General features: G+C 56.0%; 1 protein-coding gene and 1 long non-coding RNA gene across 4 annotated transcripts; one reads left to right on the forward strand and one right to left on the reverse strand.

Moving 5' to 3' along the window:
- Positions 1 to 833: 833 nt before the first annotated feature.
- Positions 834 to 17,827, forward strand: MAP1S (microtubule associated protein 1S). Its single transcript, XM_042978543.1, has 7 exons — positions 834 to 959; positions 2,264 to 2,365; positions 3,827 to 3,909; positions 4,920 to 5,060; positions 5,729 to 8,084; positions 16,504 to 16,739; positions 17,581 to 17,827. The coding sequence occupies exons 1-7, from the start codon at positions 839 to 841 to the stop codon at positions 17,734 to 17,736; spliced, it is 3,195 nt and encodes a 1,064-aa protein (XP_042834477.1). The 5' UTR covers positions 834 to 838; the 3' UTR covers positions 17,737 to 17,827.
- Positions 14,402 to 20,167, reverse strand: LOC122236623. 3 transcript variants are annotated; one of them, XR_006214726.1, is made up of 6 exons: positions 19,777 to 20,167; positions 19,201 to 19,326; positions 18,676 to 18,945; positions 16,575 to 17,095; positions 16,262 to 16,399; positions 14,402 to 15,006 (listed from the first exon to the last, which is right to left on the reverse strand). It is a non-coding gene; the product is annotated as an uncharacterized LOC122236623 (long non-coding RNA). The 3 variants fall into 3 exon arrangements; XR_006214724.1 differs by having other exon boundaries at positions 14,402 to 15,529; XR_006214725.1 differs by lacking the exon at positions 19,777 to 20,167 and adding an exon at positions 19,608 to 19,693 and having other exon boundaries at positions 14,402 to 15,529.
- Positions 20,168 to 21,246: the final 1,079 nt, after the last annotated feature.

Raw genomic sequence — 21,246 nt, forward strand, 5'->3', positions numbered from 1 at the left:
CCCAGGCGCCCCTCAACATGATTTTTTTAAAGCAGTGACCACCATAGTTAAAAGGCTGTGTGCGATTGTTTGGGGAGGAAGGGTTACTACCGACGTGAGGCAGGCAGTCGGCACCTGCTGCAGACTGGATTTAAAATCAGACTCCCCTGGATTCAGCTCTCTACTTAAGGGGCTCATGACTTCATCTCTGCAAGCCTGCTTCTGCTCTGAAACGACCATGATCACATCACCTACCTCATAGGTTTATTCACCGAGCTAATGGAGTAAAATGCCTGACATATAGGTGCAAGCGTGTTACCCTGCGCCAGGGCCCAGAGTGTTCTGGAATGTGTCCCAACCACAAATGGACTTTCCTACCTCTAAAGCTTTGCACATGCTCTAACTTGCCTCAAATGCTCTTGCCCCACCACTCATACCTAGCAAACTCCTACACATTCCTTAAAGCCCTAGCTGTAAGATACCTCTCTTTTCTCTGTGCAAGCCCTGACCCAGGGACCTAGGGGCATGTGGGCCTGGTTCTAACTGGGCCCACTCTTACGTGATGAGTTCCCTGAGAACAGGTGGTAGGCATGCAGTCAAAGCTTCTTGAATGAACGAATGGATGGATGGATGAATGAATGAATGAATGATCATTTGGAAAGGGTGGCCAAAGTGGAAGCCCAAGAGCCTGCCAGCCACTTCCGTGCCCACGTCCCCAGCTCCCAAGACCTAAAGGGGCCAGCCGTGGCACACGAGGGGCGAGGGGGCTTCCGGGCGGGGTCTTCGGGTCTTCCGGTACAGCCCCTTTAAGGGGCGGGGCCAGTGGGGTGGGCGCTCGGAGCGTCAGTGCGGCGCGAAGATGGCGGCGGCGGCGGCGGGCCCCGGGGCGACCCAGGCACCGAGCTCGCTGCTGCTCGTGGTGGGCGGCGAGTGCGGGTGCTCGGGGCTGCTTGCTTATGTGCTGGAGGAGCTCGAACGAGGTCGGGTTGGCCTGGGGCCACGGGGTGCGAGAGGCGGGCGCTGCCGCGCGTCTCGGCCCGAGGGGGGGGGGGGGCGGCGGCCGGGCTGGGGGCGGGGAGGCGATGGGCGGCGGCGGGATCCTGGGGGCCCAGAGGCTCGGTCTTCCTCACGGTTAGGCTTACGGCGCGGGCAGAAGCCTTGGGCGCGCACGGAGGAAGCGGTACCCGGGCCTGGATTGGGCTGCCTCGCCCCGCCCCGGGTGTAGCCCGGGGACGGGACGGGGGCCCGGGCTTTGGGACCCGCGCGATTGGGCAACACGGGCGACGGCTCCGCTTCCCGCCCAGTGGGCCCGCCGAGGGGAGGGCGGGGTCGCCTCGAAGCCCCGGGTCATAGCAGCTTGGATGTCCCGGAGGGAGGAGCTGGGATGGGGAGACTGGGCCTGGAGCCCCGGGGCCCACTTTCCGTTGCTAATTGGGGTGTGGGCGGGCGCAGCCTGCCCAAGGGATTTGGCATCTGGGGAGATGAATCATGTAGGTGCACCTGCGAGGTTCACCTGCAGCCGCTTGGCACAGGCGTCGTGCACCCCACACCGTGTTTGGAGGGCATTCATCTCCCCCCCCCCCCCATTCAGATGGGCAGGGCCTTCGGTCTGGCGCCTGCAAAATGGAAAGGCAGCGCACATCTCTGCGTCCTTGGGAATGTCGTCGTCTGTGCCCATGTCTTCCCCCACCTCCACCCCGCCCCGTGCGCAGGGATAGTGTGGAAACCACAGGTTCAGCTCTGCCCTCACGGTGCTAATAGTCTGATAGGGTGCAGGATCCGAAGTGGGTGAGGACAAGTTTTAAGCTCCCAGGCTGTCAGGAGTGCTCAGAAGGATGCAGAGCGCTGAGGGCCTGAAGGGTGGGTCGGGAGACAGAGGGAAGGACCTCCTGAGAGTGGGAAGAGCTGGTGCAAAGGCCAGGAGGTGGGAACATTCCTGGCAGGGCAGAAGGGGCTGTGTGACAGTGGTGGGGGTGGGGAGATGATGGAGGGGACCAGATGACTGTTCGGGAGGTGGGGGCTCTTTTGTTGATGTTGTGAATCTTCTCTGTGAAATGCCAAATTAACGCTTTGGGTCCCTTGGTGCGGATGCAGAGACAAGGCCAGAGGCACCTTAGGTGGTTCTGAGTCTCCAGGCTGTTGCGTACAGGGGCGGGTTGAGGGGAAGGGGCTGGGACGGCTCCCACCTGCCAGATGCTAGTTAACTGAAATATTGTGGGAGCTGGGGAGCCTAGTTGACTTCCTGCCTCACTTCTCCGGCCACCACCCCCCTTGCCCCCAACAGGCATCCGGTCCTGGGACATTGACCCTGGCATTTGCAGCCTTGATGAGCAGCTCAAGATTTTCGTGTCCCGGCACTCTGCCACCTTCTCCAGCATCGTGAAAGGTGAGACTGGAGACCCCCCCCCCCCATGTCCCAGCCGCTCCCCTTCATTGGGCAAGTGTTCTCTGAGTGCCAGCTGTGTGCCAGGCATGGGGGAGGGTTCGGGTATGGCTGTGAACAACCACAGTAACAATACAGCCGAGATCTGTCAAGTTGGAGCAGGGCTGGGCCCCGACCAGCACTGCTAACTCCCTTGGTCTACACGTGGCAGGAACTCGTATTTTTGTCCCCATTTTGCAGATGAGGCAGCTGAGGGGTGGGGGACAGGGAGACCTCCAGGAAGTGGGCTTTGTGGATGAGAGGCATCTGGGGGCTGATGTGTCAAGTGGAGGGAGGGGCCCAGGCAAGGTGAGAAGATATTTGGAAAGTGAGGGGCTGCTGAGTGGGCCTGGAGGGTAGAGTGTGGGCCCCGCGTGGCAGGGACTGTGTATGGTTTGTGGCTGTGACCCCTGTACAGTAGGTGCTCAGTGGATGGGGAGCTGGGAGAGGAGCAGGATTGAGGGAGGGGTTGGGACGCCTGGGCCAGCCCCACACGGCCCAGGATGACCCACAGAACAGAGCAGCTACTGGGCGGGTTCCGGGTGTCACCAGCAGCCCCTCTTGCCTCAGCCAGCCCGTTGAGTCACCTCTAGGCCGCTGCAGGAGGGGAAGGAAGTGTCCTTCGCCTCATTGTCCCAGCGGTTCCTGGTGGCTTCCTGACCCCTCGCAGGATTTGGGGGTGGGAAGGGGCTGGAAATCCCATCGGTTCTGTGTGTCCTTGGCGGCCATTTCCTCTCTCTGTGCCTTGGTTTCCCCACCGGAATGGGGCAATATCCGTCCATGATGATAAGCGTGTGATAAACTGATAAAGGTTGACCGGTGCCGAAAGGTCCTTGCCTCTCTAGCCTTAGGCCTGGTGCTCCATTTCCGAAACCTCTGGGCTCTGAGGGACAGACGAGGGTTCAGATCCCGGAATCATCCCCACTCCCCTCTTCCTGGCCCATGAGGCCTCCCTGGCCCCATGCTCCCCCATGCTCCCCTCGCTCTAGCCTCACCCGCCACTTCCTGATCCTCACTTGGAGCCCAGTCCTGCCTCAGAGCCCTTGCCCATGGTTTGCCCTCCTCCTGGTGTACCTCATTGGCCCTGGGCTCTGGCTCCTTACCTATATGGGGTGACAGTGACGTCCCCCGTAGGGCTGACTGCTGTGAATTGGGGCCTGTAAGCAGGGATGGCCTTGTTGTCACTGTTTCCAATGTGAGGCCTGCCAACGCTGGTTTCCTGTTCTGGCCTCATCCTGACCCGCAGCTCTACCACGCGCCTGTTGATTCTCAGATGACCCCCTGGCTGGGGTTTCCTGGAAGCAGAGTCCTGGAGGGGCTTGTGGCTGCCTGGGGTCACACAGGGAGGCAGGGCTCGACACCGGGACCGCCTGACCCTGTGCACAAGGCCCAGCCCCAAACTCACAGAGCCCAATACCCCCACAGGCCAGCGGAGCCTGCACCACCGCGGAGACACCCTGGAGACACTGGTCCTCCTGAATCCATCAGACAAGTCCCTGTGTGACGAGGTAGGGAACAGTCATCCGCAGGGGGCAGGCTGTCGGGACCGGCACCATCCCAAGTCCTGACTTCCTGCGTCCCTGACTTTGTGCCGTTTGAAATTCTCTTGACACTCAGCAGCCTCACCCCCTCCTTCAGGAAGTCTCCCTGGATGGCCTCAGCTTCAGCTTGTCACCCCCTCGGAGGTGACGGTGGGAGGAACAGGTGAAGCCAGGAAAGACTGGAGTTTGCGAGGAAGGTCTGGAGGCAGGAAGGCAGGACTCAGCTGACGTTTGCATCTTGTGCCTCCCTCGCTAGCTGGGCCCCCCCAGGAGTTGTCTGAATTGACTTTTGTTTTTGTTTTGTTTGTTTGTTTTGTTTTTTAGTTTATTTATTTATTTAGAGAGAGAAAGTGCGTGAGAGCACAGAAGGGGCAGAGAGGGGGAGAGAGAGAATCCCAAGCAGGCTCTGTGCCGTCAGCTAAAACGAAGAGTCGGACGCTTAACAGACTGAGCCACCCTGGAGCCCCGAATTGACTTCCTAATCCTTCTAATTTATGGACAGCTTATGCCCTTCTCCTAGTTACCCATAGGAAAAATGAACAAGATGAAGCCCAGGACGCCCCTCTAGAGACCCCGGTATAGGTGGATTCCTCTGATCAAAAATGCTCCGTTTTGTTCCCTCAAGGAGCTCTGAAGGACATAGAGCCAGACACAGATACACTCTTCTCCATGGCCTTGAGGCTGGGCCAGAGAGAGAGTGGGCTCCAGGGAATCCAGAAAGGGTATGGTGGGCTTCTAGGAAGAGGAGGCCCCGGAGCCTGGCTTTGTAGGAAGAGCAGCAGGAATTTGTTGGGGGAAGGGTGTTGGGCTCAGCAGGAGGCCCGGAGGGTACCCTGCCAGCTTCTAGTTGAGTACTGGGCGGGGGACAGGGATTCGGGTGGTTGTATGGAGATTTGGGGCTGGGAGCCATCTCAAAGCAGGGTGTAGGCCTTGTCACGGCACAGAGTGGGGCCTTTAACAGTCTCCCCCTTCCTCAGCTCCGGAACCTTCTGCTGGACCCTGCCCCTCATAAGCTGCTGGTATTGGCTGGGCCCTGCCTGGAAGGGACAGGGGAGCTGCTGCTCCAGACGGGGGGCTTCTCGCCCCGCCACTTCCTCCAGGTCCTGGGGGACAAAGAGGTAAGCCGCCTCCTCCTTGTCTTGCTTCCCCTGGCTCTGAGTTCGGGCTGTGTGGCCCTAGTGACCTGTCCCTCTCTGCACCCCATCCCTTCCTCTGTGGAGCAGCAGCACTGACACATGCCCCTCCCATCGTCGGGCCCCAGTTCCCTCACCCACGACGGCGTGTGGTTTGAGGCTGGGCCTGTAGATCAGCAGACATCCCAGAGACCTCAAGCGGCACCCCAGCTTCCAGGTCCCAGCTGGGTAGGGTCCTTTCTAAAGTCCTTCGTCCGGGTGTGGCAAATGAACAAAGCCAGCCGATAAACCTTACCTTTTTCCGTTGTAGAGAGTGAGGTGACGAAGGTGAGCTAAAAAGCAGAGGTGGGGAGCATAGACGGTGTCCCTGGAGGGAGCTGTGCTGTAGAGAACAGCAAGTGCAAAGGCCTTGGGGCAGGGAGAGTGAGAGGGGAGGGGAGGGGGGGGGAGGGAAGCAGGTGGTGAGTCAGGAGCACGTGTCTCTGCGGACCAGGGGGATGGCTGGGATTTGTCGTAATGGTGACGAGGGTCGGCCAAAGGACTCTCCCAGCCCCAGGAATCAAGGTGGAGGGGCCCTTGCCCACTTTTCCCGAGGCGCTGGGTGTTGCCCGGCTCCAGGGGGCTTCTTAACCGTCACCCCCGCCCCTCTGTAGATCCGGGATCTTCTGGCGTCCACACCCCCACCTGCAGACCTGCCGAAGCTCACCATCACCTGCCCAACCTTCGGTGACTGGGCCCAGCTGGCACCTGAGGTGCTGGGCCTCCAGGGCGCGCTCCGGGTGCAGTGGAACCCACCCGTGCAGCTGCCGGCTTCCGAGGGCCTGCGCCAGTTCCTGGAGTACGTGGCTGAGTCGCTGGAGGCCCCGTCTCCCTTTGAGCTGCTCGAGCCGCCAGCGTCCGTGGGCTTCCTCAGGCTCGCCCGGCCTTGCTGCTACATCTTCCCCGGCGGCCTCGGCGACGCCGCCTTCTTCGCCGTCAATGGCTTCACCGTGCTGGTCAACGGTGGCTCCAACCCCAAGTCGAGCTTTTGGAAGCTGGTGCGGCACCTGGACCGGGTGGACGCCGTGCTGGTGACCCACGCCGGCGCCGACAGCCTCCCGGGCCTCAACAGTCTTCTGCGGCGCAAGCTGGCCGAGCGAGACGAGGCGGCGGCCGGCGGGGGCTCCGGGGACGACAGGCTCCGCAGGCTCATCTCCCCCAACCTGGGGGTCGTGTTCCTCAACGCCCGCGTGGCCATCTCGCGTCTGGTGAGCGGCGAGGACGAGGCGGAGCTGGCCCTGAGCCTCTTGGCCCGGCTGGGCATCGCGCCCCTGACTCTGAACCGCGGGCCGCTCCCGGCCGAGCCCACCGTGCTCTTTCAGAAGATGGGCGTGGGCCGGCTGGACATGTATGTGCTGCACCCGCCCGCGGCTGGTGCTGACCGCTCGTCGGCCTCCGTGTGCGCCCTGCTAGTGTGGCACCCCGCGGGCCCCACCGAGAAGGTGGTGCGCGTGCTGTTCCCCGGCTGCACACCTCCCGCCCGCCTCCTGGATGGCCTGGTCCGCCTGCAGCACCTGGGGTTCTTGCGAGAGCCTGTGGTGACCCCCCAGGACCTAGTGGGGCCTCGGCGAGCGGAGAGCAAGGAAAGCGTGGGCTCCCGGGACAGCTTAAGAAGAGAAGGCCGGACGACGGCACCGGCCAGGCCTGCCCCGGCGCGCCCTGTGGGGGCCCGGAAGGACCCGCCTCGAGTCGAGGCCCCCCGCAGGGCTGAGAAAGAAGCCAGGCTCCCCCGGGAGGTGAAGAAGGACCCCAAGCCAAGCGTCCCTCGGACCCAGCCCCAGGAGGTGCGCCGGGCAGCCTCCGCTTCGGTCAGCGTGAAGAAGGCGGGTGCCCAGGCCGCCCCCAGGCCCCGCAGGGCACCCAATATCCCCCGCCCGGGCGTCCCGCCGGTGGAGAACGGGCCCCACAGCCCCCCCAGCTTCCGCTGTGGAGAGGCCAGCCCGCCGCCGCCAGAGGCCTGCGGCTCCCCCGCCCCCCAGCTGGTGGCCACCCCCAGCCAGGAGAGCAGCCTGGAGCTGGGGCTGAGCCCGGCCGGGGAGGACGGCGGCACCTTGGAGGAGAAGACGCTGGAGCTGCTTTTGGGTGCCAGCACCCCCCGGCCGCGCACACCCTCGCCTACTGGAGCCCACCAGGGCCCGGCGGAGGGCAGCGGGCGGCTGTCGCTGAGCCCGCTGCGGGGCGGGGAGGCTGGGCCGGATGCCTCGCCCACGGTGACCACACCGTCACTGCCTGCCGAGGTGGGATCCCCGCACTCCACGGAGGTGGACGAGTCCCTGTCCGTCTCCTTCGAGCAGGTGCTGCCGCCGCCGCCTGCCGCCGCGGGCGACGCTGGGCTGAGCCTCCCCCTCCGCGGCCCCCGGGTACGGCGATCGGCCTCCCCGCACGACGTGGACCTGTGCCTGGTGTCACCCTGTGAGTTTGAGCACCGGAAGGCCGTGCCCGTGGCGCCCGCGCCCGCGTCCCCAGGCAGCTCTGATAGCAGCGCCCGGTCCCAGGAGCGGGCGGGGGCCCCGGGAGCTGAGGAGACCCCACCCACCTCCGTCAGCGAGTCCCTGCCCACCCTGTCTGACTCGGACCCCCTGCCTGCCGCCCCCGGCATCGCGGACTCGGATGAAGACATGGAGGGCGCAGGGGTCCCTCGCCGTGACCCGCTGCCCGAGCCCCTCAAGTTCCCCCCGCCGCTGCCCACCCCGCCCGGCATCTGCATGGTGGACCCCGAGGTGCTGCCCCCTGAGCAGGCCCGGCTGACGGAGGGCCACGGCCGCACCCGGAAGTCCGGGGTTCGCCCTCACCCCAGCACTGCCGCCTCCAAAGCCACTCCCGCGACCACTGCCAAAACCAAGGGACTGGCCGGTGGAGACCGGGCCGGTCGGCCCCTCGGCACCCGGAGCGAGCCCAGTGACAAGGGAGGTCGGGCACCCCTGTCCAGAAAGTCCTCGGTCCCCAAGACGACCACTCGGGGCCCATCCGGTAAGTACCCAGGGGCTGGAGGCCTACAGCAGGGTTACCGTCCCAAGTCTTTGTTCCCTGTTTGCTGTGTGGCCTCAGCCATGCCTGCCACCCTCTCTGGGCGTCAGTTTCTCCTACAAAACGGAAGCTCTGGCTCGCTTGTAATTCCGAGGCATTCAAGCAGTGCCACCCACGGAAGCATAATGTGAACACATCTGTCATCATGAGGTCGCTAGTGCCACAGCGAGTAGAAACGGGTGAAATTAATTTTAATAGTATATTTAACCTGTTTGCGTAGAGATTCCCAAGCCCCCCACCACCAGGCTCAGTGTTGCAGTCAGGACTCGGGATGCAGTCCTACTCCTGGCTCAGCTGTGTTGGAGCAAAAGGATACAGAAGGGAATCGGCAAAGAGAAGGGGCACGGGGAGGGGGGCTCCTGGGGGGGGGGGGGCAGGCACAGGCTTGTAGAGTCGTCTCCCAGTGTGGTCCCACCGTGTGCTTAATGCCCGAGCAGCGTGCCCTGGTGACCCATACGAGGTGGTGTCCACCAGGGATGCTCGTTAGAGACTGAGCGCCCAGGGTGTTGCTGGTCGCGTTGGCACCCTCTGCCTGACATGTGCCAACATCCCAGACTCCTCAGCAAGGGTGAAGCAGGCGTTCAGCCTGAGCCACGCTGCTGCGGAGCAAACAGGCGCGGTGAGCCACTCTTGTCCCTTAGGGGTGGGAACCTTTCTGAAATCCAGGCTCCCCAGACTCCAGCCAGGGCCACCCCGTAAGCAGACCTATCTAAGGATAGCAGTTTTAGGTACGCTGCGGTAACTTTTCTTCCCGGTCTTCCTCAGTTGTGATGAGATCTCTTAACAGGACATTTACCACCTTAGCCGTTGCTAAGTGCACAATTCCGTAGCGTTAAGTACGTTCGCATTGCTGTGCAACCAGCCCCACCAATTGGTCTCCAGGGCTCCTTTTTCTCTTGCAAAACTGAAACTCTGTCCCCATTAAAAAACGAATTCCCATTCCTCCTCTCCCAATCCCTGGCACCCTCTGGTTCTGCTTTCTGTTTCTATGAATCTGACTCCTCTAGGGACCTCCTGCAAGTGAAATCATACTGTATCTTTTGTGACTGGTTTATTTCACTTAGTATCATGTCTCCGTGGTCCATTCACGTTGTAGCCTGTGTCATAATTCTCTTCCCCTTTTTTTCGTTTTTAAGAATTTCCTTCCTTTTTAAGGCTGAATAATACCGTGTTGCACGGATGGACCAAATTTTGTTTATCCGTTCACCCACGGATGGACTCTTGGGTTACTTCTGCCTTTTGGCTACTGTCGAATGATGCTGGTATGAACGTGACTGGACAGATATCTCATGGGGACCTTACTTTCAACTCTTTGGGGTATATTCGCAGAAGTGGGATTGCTGGATCACACGGTAATTCCATTTTTGAGTTTTTAAGGAACCACTATGCTGTTTTCGACAATGGCCGCACCGTTTTACATCAATGCCACCAGCCGTGCAAAGAAGGTTCCAGTTTCTCCACATCCTCGCCAGCACTTGTTATTTTTTGAGTAGCCACCTGATGCTTGTGAGGTGATACCTCGTGGTGGTTTCGATTTACATTTCCCGAATTAATGATGTTGAGCATCTTTTCGTGTGCTGTCGGCCATTTATATACCTTTTCTGGAGAAATGTCTGTTCAGGTCTTTTGCCCCTTTTTGAATCGGGTAGTCTTTTTGCTGTTGGGTCATGAGAGTTCTGTATATATTGTGGATATTAACCCTTTGTCAGGTATATGATCTGCAAATATTTTTTTCCCATTCTGTGGGGTTGCCTTTTTATTCTGTTGATCGTGTTCTTCGCCGAGAAGTTTGTAATCGTCATAAAATCCAGTTCGGCTTTTTTTTTCTGCCTGTGCTTTTGTTGTCACATCCAAAAAATCATTGCTAAATCCAGTCGGGTGAAGCTTTTGCTTTGTTCTAAGAGTTTTATGGTTTTAGCGCTCACATTTTGTTCCAGGATAAATTGAGTTAATTTTTGTCCGTGGTGCCGAATAAGGGTTCAGTTTCATTGTTTTGTATGTAGACCTCCGATTTTCCCAGCACCATTGGTTGAAAAGACGGTCCTTTCTCCTCTGATGGTCTCGGCATCGTTGTCAGAAATCATCTCATCACATACATGAGGGTTTATTTCTGGGCTTTCTGTTCCGTTGGCCTATCATGTGTCCGTCTTTATGTCAACACCACGCTGTCTTGATTACTGTCCCTTTACCATAAGTTTACAGATCAGGAAGTGTGAGTCCTCCAACTTTGTTCTTCAACATTGTCTTGCCTCCTGGAATCCCTTGAGATTCCATATGAATTTTAGGATGGTTTTTCTATTTCTGCAAAAAGCCATCGCTGGCACTTTGATCGTGACAGCACCGAATCTGTAGTTTGCCTCAGGTAGTGTCAACGGCTCAGCGGATATTAAGTCTCCTAATCCACAAATATGGGATGTCCTTTCCGTGAGTTTCTATGTTTTCGTTTCTTTCAGCGGTGTTTTTTAGTTTTCGTATATTTTGTTTTCTTGGCTAAATTAATCCCTAAGTATCTTATTCTATGTTAATACTATTGTAAAGACAGTTGTTTTCTTAGTTTCCTTTTCAAATCGTTCACCATTAGCATATAGAAGCATAATTGGTTTGTGTGTGTTGGTTTTGTGTCCAGCTACTTTGCCGAATACATCTATCCTAACAGATTGTGTGTGTGTGTGTGCGCATCATCTTAGAGTTTTCTGCACGTAAGAGCGTGTCATCTGTGATCAGAGATAACTTTAATTTTTTCTTTTCTAACGTAGATATCTTTTCTTTTTCTTGCCTGATTGCTCTGGCTGGCACTTCTAGTACTGTGTTGACTCTAAGTGGAAAAAGCCAACATTCTTGCCTTGTTCCTGCTCTTAGAAAAAAAGCTGATAGTCTTTCTCCATTGGGTATGATGTGAGCTGTGAGTTTTTCATACATGGCTCGTGTTATGTTGAGGCAGTTTCATGCTATTCATAGTTTGTTGAGGGTTTTTATCACGAAAGAGTGTTGAATTTTGTCAAATGCCTTTCTGCAACAGTTGAAATGATTGCGTTGTTTTATTCATTCTGTTAATGTGGTCTATTATATTGATTTTTCTTTTCCTTTTAAGACTTTTTTTTTTTTTAATTTTTTTAACGTTTATTTATTTTTGAGACTGAGAGAGACAGCATGAACAGGGGAGGAGCAGAGAGAGAGGGAGACACAGAATCTGAAACAGGCTCCAGGCTCTGAGCTGTCAGCACAGAGCCCGACACAGGGCTCGAACTCACAGACCGTGAGATCATGACCTGAGCTGAAGTCAGACGCTTAACTGACCAAGCCACCCAGGCGTCCCTAAGACTTTATTTATTTTTTTTTTTCCAACGTTTTTTATTTATTTTTGGGACAGAGAGAGACAGAGCATGAACGGGGGAGGGGCAGAGAGAGAGAGGGAGACACAGAATCAGAAACAGGCTCCAGGCTCCGAGCCATCAGCCCAGAGCCTGACGCGGGGCTCGAACTCACAGACCGCGAGATCGTGACCTGAGCTGAAGTCGGACGCCTAACCGACTGAGCCACCCAGGCGCCCCTCTAAGACTTTATTTTTAAGTAATCTGTACACCCAACGTGGGGCTCAAACTCACAACCCTGAGCTCAAGAGTCACATGCTGTACCTACCAAGCCAGCTAGGCGGCCCATGTGTGTGTGTGTGTGTGTGTGTGTGTGTGTGTGTGGGTGTGTGTGTGTGTACACATACATACATACTTTTTTTTTTTTTTTTTTTTTAAGATTTCATTTTTTGGAGTGTCTGGGTGGCTCAGTCGGTTAGGTGTCCACCCATGAGGTCATGATCTCACGGTCCGGGAATTCAAGCCCCGCACCAGGCTCTATGTGACAGCTGGGAGCCTGGAGCCTGTTTCAGATTCTGTGTCTCCCTCTCTCTTTCTGCCCCTCCCCTGCTTGTACTCTGTCTCTGTCTCTCGAAAATAAATAAACATTAAAAAAATGGTTTTTAATTTCATTTTTAAGTAATCTCTATACCAAACATGTGGCTATATTGATTTTTCATATGTGGAACCATCCCTGCACCCCAGGGATTCCCACTTGACCACAGTGTCTGATCCTTTTAATATGCTGCTGAATTTGGCTCGCTAATATTTGTTGAAGATTTTTGCATCAAGGTTCATAAGGGATATTGGTCTGTAGTTTTCTTTTCTTCGTAGTGTCTTTGTCTGACCTTGGTATCAGGGCAACACTGGCCTCCTAGAATGAGTTAGGACGTGTTCCCTGCTCTTCAGTATTTTTGGAAAAGTCAGAGAGGGATCGATGTTAGTTCTTCTTTAAATGTTTGGTAGAAACTTAGGCTCAAGAGGATTTTGATTACTGATTCAATCTCCTTACTAATGATAGATCTGTTTAGCTTTTCTGTTTCTTTGTGATTCAGTCTTTGGTAGGTTTTGTGTTTCTGGGCATTTGTACGTTTCTTCTTGGTTATGCAGTTTCTTGGTTGTACAGCTGTTCAGAGTACTCTCATCATGCTTTTTATGTCTGTAAAGTAGGTAGTAGTGTCCCCCTCTTATTTCTGAGCTTATCAATTTGAGTCTTCTCGCTTTTTTCTTAGTCTAGCTAAAAGCCTGTCAGTTTTGTTAATCTTTTTTTTTTTAATTTTTTTTTAACGTTTATTTATTTTTGAGACAGAGAGAGACAGAACATGAATGGGAGAGGGTCAGAGAGAGAGACACACACAGAATCCAAAACAGGCTCCAGGCTCTAGGCTCTGAGCTGTCAGCACAGAGCCCGATGTGGAGCTCGAACTCACCGACTGCAAGATCGTGACCTGAGCCGAAGTCAGACGCTCAACCGACTGAGCCACCTAGGCGCCCCCGGTTTTGTTAATCTCTTTGAAGGACCAACTCGTGGTTTTGTTGGTTATCTTTTGTGTTTTTCATTCTCAATTAAAAAAAAAATTTTTTTAACGTTTATTCATTTTTGAGAGACAGAGACAGAGCATGAGCAGGGAAGGGACAGAGGGTGAGGGAGACACAGAATCCAAAGCAGACTCCAGGCTCTGAGCTGTCAGCACAGAGCCTGATGCGGGGCTCGAACTCAAGAACTACGAGATCATGACCTAAGCCAAAGTCGGACGCTCAACTGACTGAGCCACCCAGGCACCCCTCTATTCTCAATTTTTAAAATCTCTGCTCTAATCTTTATCATTTCCTCTCCTCTGTTAGCTTCAGATTTACTTTTGTTGTTTTCTGGTTCCTTAGGTTAATAGTTAGGTTGTTGCATGGAGATCTTCTTTTTTAATATAAACACTTATACATAGAAACTTGCCTTTTATCTCTGCTCTCTCTCAAAGAGATTCTCTTTCAGCAGTTGGACTATTCATGTGTCTCAATGTGTGTCATCCTACTTGGAATTTGTTGAGCTTCTTGGATGTTTCCTAACGCCATTCATCAAACATGGGAAGTGTGGGGCCATCATTTCTTCAAATAATCATTCTGCCCCTTTCCTCCTGGGACTCCACATGTTTTGTCGGCCCTCTCGATGGTGTCTCACAAATCCCTCATGCTGCCGTTCACTTTCTTCGGTCCTTATTTCTCCCTGTTCCTCGAACTTGATAATTGCTATTGTCCTATCAGAAATCACTGTTCACATCATGAATTGAATTCCTCTGGTGAATTTTTCATTTCGGTTATTGTACTTTTTAGCTGCAGGATCTTCTTTTGGTTTATTGTTAAATTTTCTCTGCCCTTAGTGATGTTTCTGTTTTTATTCACACAACGTTTTCTTGCATGTCTTCCTTTCTGTGAGCATTTTTAAGTTGGTTTAAAGTCTTTGTTCAGTAAGCCCACCATCTGGCCTTTCTCAGGAGTGGTTTCTGTTGATTTTTTTTTCTTTTTCTTTTTCTTTTTTTTTTTTTTTTTTTTTACCTTGGGCTATACTTTTCCTGTTTCTTTGTTCGCCTTGTGATTTTTGCTGTTGTTGAAAACTGGACATTTGAGTTTAATAATGTGTTAACTCCGGAGATCCAAATCTCCCCCTTCCCCAGGGGGAAGGTTTGTGTGGCTTAATTTTTTTTTTTTTTATGTTTATTTTTGAGAGAAACAGAGTGTGAGCGGGGGAGGGGCAGAGAGCGAGAGGAAGACACCGAATCTGAAGCAGGTTCCAGGCTCCGAGCTGTCAGCCCAGAGCCCGACGCGGGGCTCGAACCCACAAGCCGCGAGATCATGACCTGAGCCGAAGTCGGACGCTTAACCGACTGAGCCACCCAGGCGCCCTTTCTTTGTTTAATTATCATGTGCTGTTTCTGTTTTCATGAGCCTGCACCTTTCTGGGTGTGTGTGGTGATTTTCCCAAATCTCCCATATATATAGTGGCTTTTTTTTCTTTTTATTATTAAGTTTTTAATTTTAATTCCAGTATAGTTAACAGCTATGTGAGTTTCAGGTGTAGAGGATAACGATTCCACGTGTTGGCTTTTGAACGGCTTAGTCCTTACGTGTCTGGCTCCTTAAAAGGGGAAAAAGTGAAAAATGAAGTGGGGAGGGGTAGATGGGAGAAAAGGAGAAAAAAATGTTCCCGTTCTCTCCATCTCCTGGAAGTCAGGGAGAGGCTGCCAGCACGACTCTTGTCTGGAAGGGGAGACGGATTCCCGGTGCTTCCCAGCTGCACCGTCATCCCCCGGGTCCTCCTGCCGAGTTCATACTCTGTACGCGTGCTATGATCGCAGAATATTCCAGCATGCCGTCGGTATGAAAGATGACTAGCTAATTCCCCTTCTCGTGGCCACGCTGAGTCTTGGGTGCCTGGTGTGTGCTTTGCACCGAACCCCAGCTCGTGTCAGCTCGTCCCTGCCACGTTCCAGTGCTCGGTGACCACGGCGGAGGGCACTGCGGGCCTGGAAGTACCGGGGGTGGTGGGAAAGCAGCGGTGATGACTTGAGCTGGTGTCCCCGAGTGCTTGCTCACCGGTTGCAGGTGCCTTGGTGGCCCTGCCCTCCGGAAGCTGACCGCTGTCCCAGGCTTCTCTCGCCCCGTGGCTTGTCATTAGTTCCCAGCCTCGGTGCCCCCCGGAGCTGCCCCCTCTTATCCTCGTTGGGCACTTGCCGGGAGAGACACCTGCTGGGCCCCTGTGAGCTTTAGCAGCTCAGGGGTCCCCAGCCCAGAGTGGCTACCCAGGCCTGTGGCCGAGGCTGGCACCTGGAGGCTGGGAGTCATCCGAGCCCGTGTGTGCCTGGGCTCCTTCTCCCACTGCCTCGGACAGACTGACCCTCTGCTAGTGTCAGCAGACTGTGTCTTAAAAGGGCCAGAGGGTAAACGTTGCCAGCTTTGCAGGCCAGGTGGTCTCTGTCCCAACAACTTGACTCCGTGCCGCGGCAGAACAGCAGCTTCGTATGGAACCCAAAGGGCGTTCCGGTAAAACTGTGTTTACAAAAGCAGGTGCTGCTGTAGTTGGCTGGTCCCTGCCCTACCCCGTCCTCCTGTCCTGCGGCCTCTGCCCATGTTCCCCTTGTCTGGCTGTTCCGCCTCTGCTGCTCCTGTCTCCCTTGGGCTCATCACGGCCATGGCGGCTTTCTCTTCTTGAGACTTAAGATCCTCACCGCCACTGTTCCCAGCTATGAGTGAGGGATGCCGCCTGCCCAAAGCTAGGGGATTCACTCACCCCGCAAATGCCGCGGCAGCCCTCTGGGCCCACGCCCTGAGCCAGGCAGTGTTTACGGTCCAAAGATGTCAAGCATCTGGCCAGTTTCCTGTGCCTCAGATCCCGATTTGTCCTCAATTGATTATGATTATGAGACACTCGCCTGGGACCGGTGGCCTCATTCCCCTTTGCATAAGCTCTAGGTTCAGGGCCACGGATGAGGCTCTGAAAGCAATGCCACGTCCAGTCTCCCTCTTGCAATTCTGTCCTTCCCACACCCACTCTGTCTCCCCGTTGCCCTTGGGGGCAGGGATTTTTGCCTGTCTGGGTCACTGGCACGTCCCCAGTGCCTAATGCCCGGGAGGACTTGATAAATGCCCTTTGAGTAATTGAGCAGATGGATGCTGCAGAAGCAGCAGATTGTTCTAGATACTGGCTGCCTTGGGAGCTGAAGCTCTAAAACCCCGTCTTTCTGGAAGCCCTCCCTGATTGCCTCCTCCTACCCTCCTTACCTCTGGCCCTGGGTATGTCTGTGTCCAGGGACCAGCCAGGGAGGGTCCAAGCACTGAGGATATGGCCAGGGGTCTTTGCAGAGTTCGTTGAGTAACTTCCCATGCCAAGGAGAGCTTTAAGATAGATCAGGCCTCCTCCTTGAGGAGGGAGCCACTCAGAGAGATGTAGACAGAGGTGGGAGCCCCTTCCCAGGCCCTGGGTCCCAGGAGCTCAGGTCTGACCCCATCCTTCTTGCCCGCAGGGTCAGCTGGCAGCCGACCAGGTGGGTCAGCAGCCCCTCCCGGCTCCCCCGTCTACCTCGACCTGGCCTACCTGCCCAGCGGGAACAGCGCCCGGCTGGTGGACGAGGAATTCTTCCGAAGGGTGCGTGCGCTCTGTTACGTCATCAGCGGCCAGGACCAACGCAAGGAAGAGGGCATGAGGGCTGTCCTGGACGCACTGCTGGCCGGCAAGCAGCAATGGGACCGTGACCTCCAGGTGCGTGACCACCCCGGGGCCCCAGACAGTCTTGGCACGAGGTCGGGCCGCACACCTCCTGGCGTGTTCCTGTTGAACTTAGTCCTGGGAGGTCTGTGTGACCTTCACCCGCCCACAGAAGAGGGAGTGGGGCTCAGAGAGCCCGAGCTGTGTCCCCAAGGCCACAGAAATGAAGGCAGGTTCACGGGTCCCACCAGCTCTCAGGACTCTGTTCCCGTTGTCCCCTCCGTCTGTCTGGAGCAGCCTGGATGAGGGTGCAGGACGGGCCCGGTTTGATCCGCTTCCCTGACTCCTGGGCTCTTAACCATCCCAGTCACGAGAATTGGCCAGGAGGAATAGGTGAGGTGTCCACGTAGCTGCGAAAGTTGAGAATTGATCCTGTGGGCTGGGGCTATCCCCCAAGGAAGCCTTGAAGCACATCCTTGAAGGGTGACGCAAGTCTGGCTTGAAGGTGCCTGGCCACCCATTCGGCGTGTGAGGTGCCGACGCCCAGCCTCAGGGAGCATGCGCAGCCCCTGTCCCCACCCCACCCCCCCGTGTCCCCTCCCACCCCACAGCTTGTCGGGAGCCAGGACAGAGGGTTCCGGGCACCGGGCAGAGGTAGGGCAAACTTGGTGTGTCCAAGGGAGGAGCCGGAGAGGGGCCCGGGTCCTTTGGGTGCCGTGGGGACAGGAAAGGACCTGAGGGATGGGCGGGTGCAGACATCCAGGCGAGAGCTAAGGGAAGCGGAGCAACTGTGGTCAGAGAAGAAGGGTCTCAGATGCCGGGGGTGGAGCAGGGGCCTGGGCCCAGAGGTCACAGGTGCTCCCCCTCACCGTCAGCCCGTCTGTCCCACCCACAGGTGACCCTGATCCCCACCTTCGATTCCGCGGCCATGCACGAGTGGTACGAGGAGACACATGCCCGGCACCAGGCGCTGGGCATCACCGTTCTGGGCAGCAACAGCACCGTATCCATGCAGGACGAGGCCTTCCCCGCCTGCAAGGTCGAGTTCTAGCTCGGCGCCTGACATGCGCCCCCGCGGCCCGGCATCCGCCCCGACCCTGAGATTTCACCTGCGTCACAAATAAACCAGGTACTCCACCCGGCTGTGGCCTCAGTTCCTTCCGCTGGCGGGAGACTTGGCAGCCTCCGGGACGGTCATCGCCGCCGTGTCGGCCCCCAGGTCAGGCGTGCTCCGGCCTCCGTGTCGCAGGCCGGAAAACCCAGGCCCGGGGAGGGGGTGTGCCTTTCCGGTAGTGACCGCCGACAGCCAGTGCCCGCCGCTGACCGCGGCCCTCCGGCCGGACCCGGCAAGCATGAGAGGCCAATTTTTACTGGCGGGGAAGCTGGAACCCCTGAGGGCAGCCGGACTCCACTCTGCCACACAAACCGGCCAGGGACAGGGTGAGACTGGAACCCCGGGCTCTGTGCTCCAAAGCGATAGAACAGGTCATTCTCTGTTCCTAGACATACCTCATGCTCGTGGCAGGAGAGTCACATGCCACAGGGAGGTCTTAGAGGAGAACCTGAAACCCAGAGATTACAAAACATCCATTCCCGAAGAACCCCTTGCCTGCTCTCTGCACGCGTGGAGATAACCTAGCTAGAACATTAGACGAGGTGCCGTGCATCCTGGGTTGAACGGCAACCCGAAAAGCGTACGTCTGAGCCCTGACACCTGATGTCTGTGAGTGTGACTGTGTCTGGAGAAAGGGATTTTCAGATGCAGTTAAATGAAGGCTCTTGAGATTCTCTGGATGGGCCCTAAATCCAATGACGCGTGTCCTTATAAGAGACAGAGGAGGTGACACAGAGGGGAAGACCACGCGGACATGGAGCCAGAGACTGGGGTGGTGGGGTGATGGGGCCACAGCTGAGGAATGCTGCAGCCCCAGAAGCTGGTGAGGAGTGATTGTCCCCTAGAACTTTCTGAAGGAACCGACCCTGTGCACACCTTGATTTCAGAGCTGGGCCTCCAGAACTGCAAGAATGAACTGTTGTGTGTGGGACCTTGTGACTGTCCCGGGAGATGTTCTGAGCCGGTCGGCACACGGCTCGCTTCCCTGGACATGGCGGCCTGAGTCCCTGTGCGTGGCCGTGTACGTGTCCTGGTACAGATTCCTTCCTCCGGCCGTCTCGGGCCCCAGCTCGGCGCGTCCAGGCTGCTGTGGCACGATACCAGGCGGCTTCTCCGACAGACGCTTCCTTCCCGCAGCTCCGGAGGCTGGAAGGTTGAGACCAGGGTGCATCAGGGTGCCAGGGGTCTGCCGAGGGCGGGCCCTCTGGCTTCCAGATGGCTGCCTTCTGGCTGTGTCCCCGCGTGGACAGGGAAGGGGCGTGGGGGCACATCCTCTCACGGCCCCTCCTTCGGCAGCACCAACCCCGGGATGGGACCCCACCCCCCTGGCCTCCGCGACCTAACGCTCTCCCGAAGCGCCCCTCCTCCCCAGACACCATCACGAAGGAGAGTGGGGCTCACGCATAGGAAATGAGGGGGTATTTTGCACTAGTTAGGGCTCAGCTGATCGATGACTAGTGTCGTGGTTGGACTGGCCTTTGTGGTTCTGCTTACAAGACGCCCTTCTGCCGGACACCCATCGGGAAACTGAAAAAAAATAAAGGTTTCTCACTTACCAGACCTGGAGATCACCCAGCGCCCCCAGGGCCACATAGTGAGAGGGGCGAGGGGGGTACTGAGACAGAGCTGCTTGTTCACTGGCCAGGCTTCTGCTCTTATTGGGTCCAGGATGGGAGCCCAGGGTTTCCAGGGCCCATTGTTTCTTGGTAAACTTAAAACCTCCCAGTGGGAATTTAAAGCGATGGTAGGGAGCAGAAACAAAACAAAACGAGTGGCCCGAAAGGCCAGTTACCAAAATCAACCAAGACCTCTAAAACAAGGAGCCTCAGTCGGGGCAGGCGGCCTCTTTGGCTTCTTTCTCTAGAGGCGTGGCTGGCGAGTAGGTTCATTCCAGCTACCATCTTTGAAGAGGATGCCTGGGCAATCAAAGCGTAAGTCCCGCACTCGCATCACAAGAAGGAAACAAACTGGCCTTACCCCACAGGGGGCACACAATTCCGTCTGGAGCTGGCAGGGCCGCAGCAGCCAGGGACACATCTTGTCTACCAAGGGTTGGTTTGTGGGACCTGACTGCTTCGTGTGGGAGCCACCGAACCGGCGTCTGGCCGCCTTCCTGTGGGATGTCGGGACTTGACAGGGCCGGGTATCAGGAAGGGCAGGTGGACGCCAGGGGAACCTGCGTGGGCGCCCACAGGGACAGGACCCACAAGGGCACCGTGGGTGAGGCCGCGACCAAGGTCAATGCGCACCCGGCCGGGGACAGGTGCGGCAGCCACCTGGGGAGTTCCCCAGCGCCTGGGACCTGGGTCTGTGACCCTGCGCCCTCCGTCCATCCGTTTACCGGGAAAGCGGAAGTGCTGGGATCCGAGCGCCCCCCCCCCCCCCCCCCCTGCCAGGCGTGTCCTTCGCAAAGCCGCACGTGCGCATGCGGGTTAGGGTTACGGCCCTTTGTCTTGCCTTTTCCTGTTGCGGGTAAGGGTGGGCTTCTTCGCTCAGGGCCTGGGGGCGGGCCACTGTTTATAACACTGCCCCAGGTGTCATTTTGGCCAGACTGCCCTGTGGCAGGTGCTGCCTCCCATTCTCCATTTCGTTTATCACCAGGGAGGGTTTCGCGTTGGTATTAATTGTTTAATTAGCTGCTTCCACTGTTTTATTATAGGTGTTTCTTCTCACCGATACGTCACAACTCTACTTTTTCAAGAAACGTGAAAAGGTTTTTAATTGTGCTAAAAAACACATAAGATTTACCCTCTTAACCATTAAGCTCTTGTGCGGTGAGTTTGCTTCTCCCCCCGACATCTTTCCACTTTATGAACAGTTTTTCTGTAAGCATTTTGTTTTCATGGTTTTCAGACCACAATCTTTAAAGGTCTTTCTTTTGTGCTCTGAGAGGCCTTCCTCGCGGCTGGCACAAGTTCTCCCATGGTGTTTTCTCTGTGTTTCTCATGTTAACTTTTATTTTGATCCACCTAGGACTTATTTGGGGATGAAGAGAGATGGAGGGGTTGCCCCAGCCCCAAGGGCCAGCCGATTGTCCCAGGCCTGTGCAGATTTGAAACGCTCCCTCCTCCCTGAATAAGACCCCGTGGGTTTGCGTCTGTTTCTACATCTGCTCTAATCCATCACCAGCTTTTCTGGCCCTCTCCCTGCTATTTTCACTGGTATATAGTCTGGTGTGTCTGTCTTAATAGCTCCTTAGCAGGTTCTTTCTCCTTAATTTTATTTTTTCCCTTCTTAAATTCCCAGCTGTTTTCACAGGCTCCTTCCTCTTGGGAGTTCTAGAATCTCCACAGAGGGGGCCCAAACACATGTATGAGAAATGTCACACGGGCGCCTGGCTGGCTCCTTTGGTAAATAAAGAATGTGACTTTTGATCTTGGGGTTGTGAGTTCTAGCCCCACGCTGGGTGTTGAGATGACTTAAAAAATAAAAATCTTTTAAAAAGAA

The sequence above is a fragment of the Panthera tigris genome, chromosome A2 (assembly GCF_018350195.1).
Source record: "Panthera tigris isolate Pti1 chromosome A2, P.tigris_Pti1_mat1.1, whole genome shotgun sequence".
NCBI classification, from domain to species: Eukaryota; Metazoa; Chordata; class Mammalia; order Carnivora; family Felidae; genus Panthera; species Panthera tigris.

Coding starts and splice junctions, on each gene's coding strand:
- MAP1S (XM_042978543.1), top strand. CDS start 839: ATGGCGGCGGCGGCGGCGGGCCCCGGGGCGACCCAGGCACCGAGCTCG. Junction 960..2,263: donor GCTGGAGGAGCTCGAACGAG/GTCGGGTTGGCC, acceptor TGCCCCCAACAG/GCATCCGGTCCTGGGACATT. Junction 8,085..16,503: donor GACCACTCGGGGCCCATCCG/GTAAGTACCCAG, acceptor TCTTGCCCGCAG/GGTCAGCTGGCAGCCGACCA.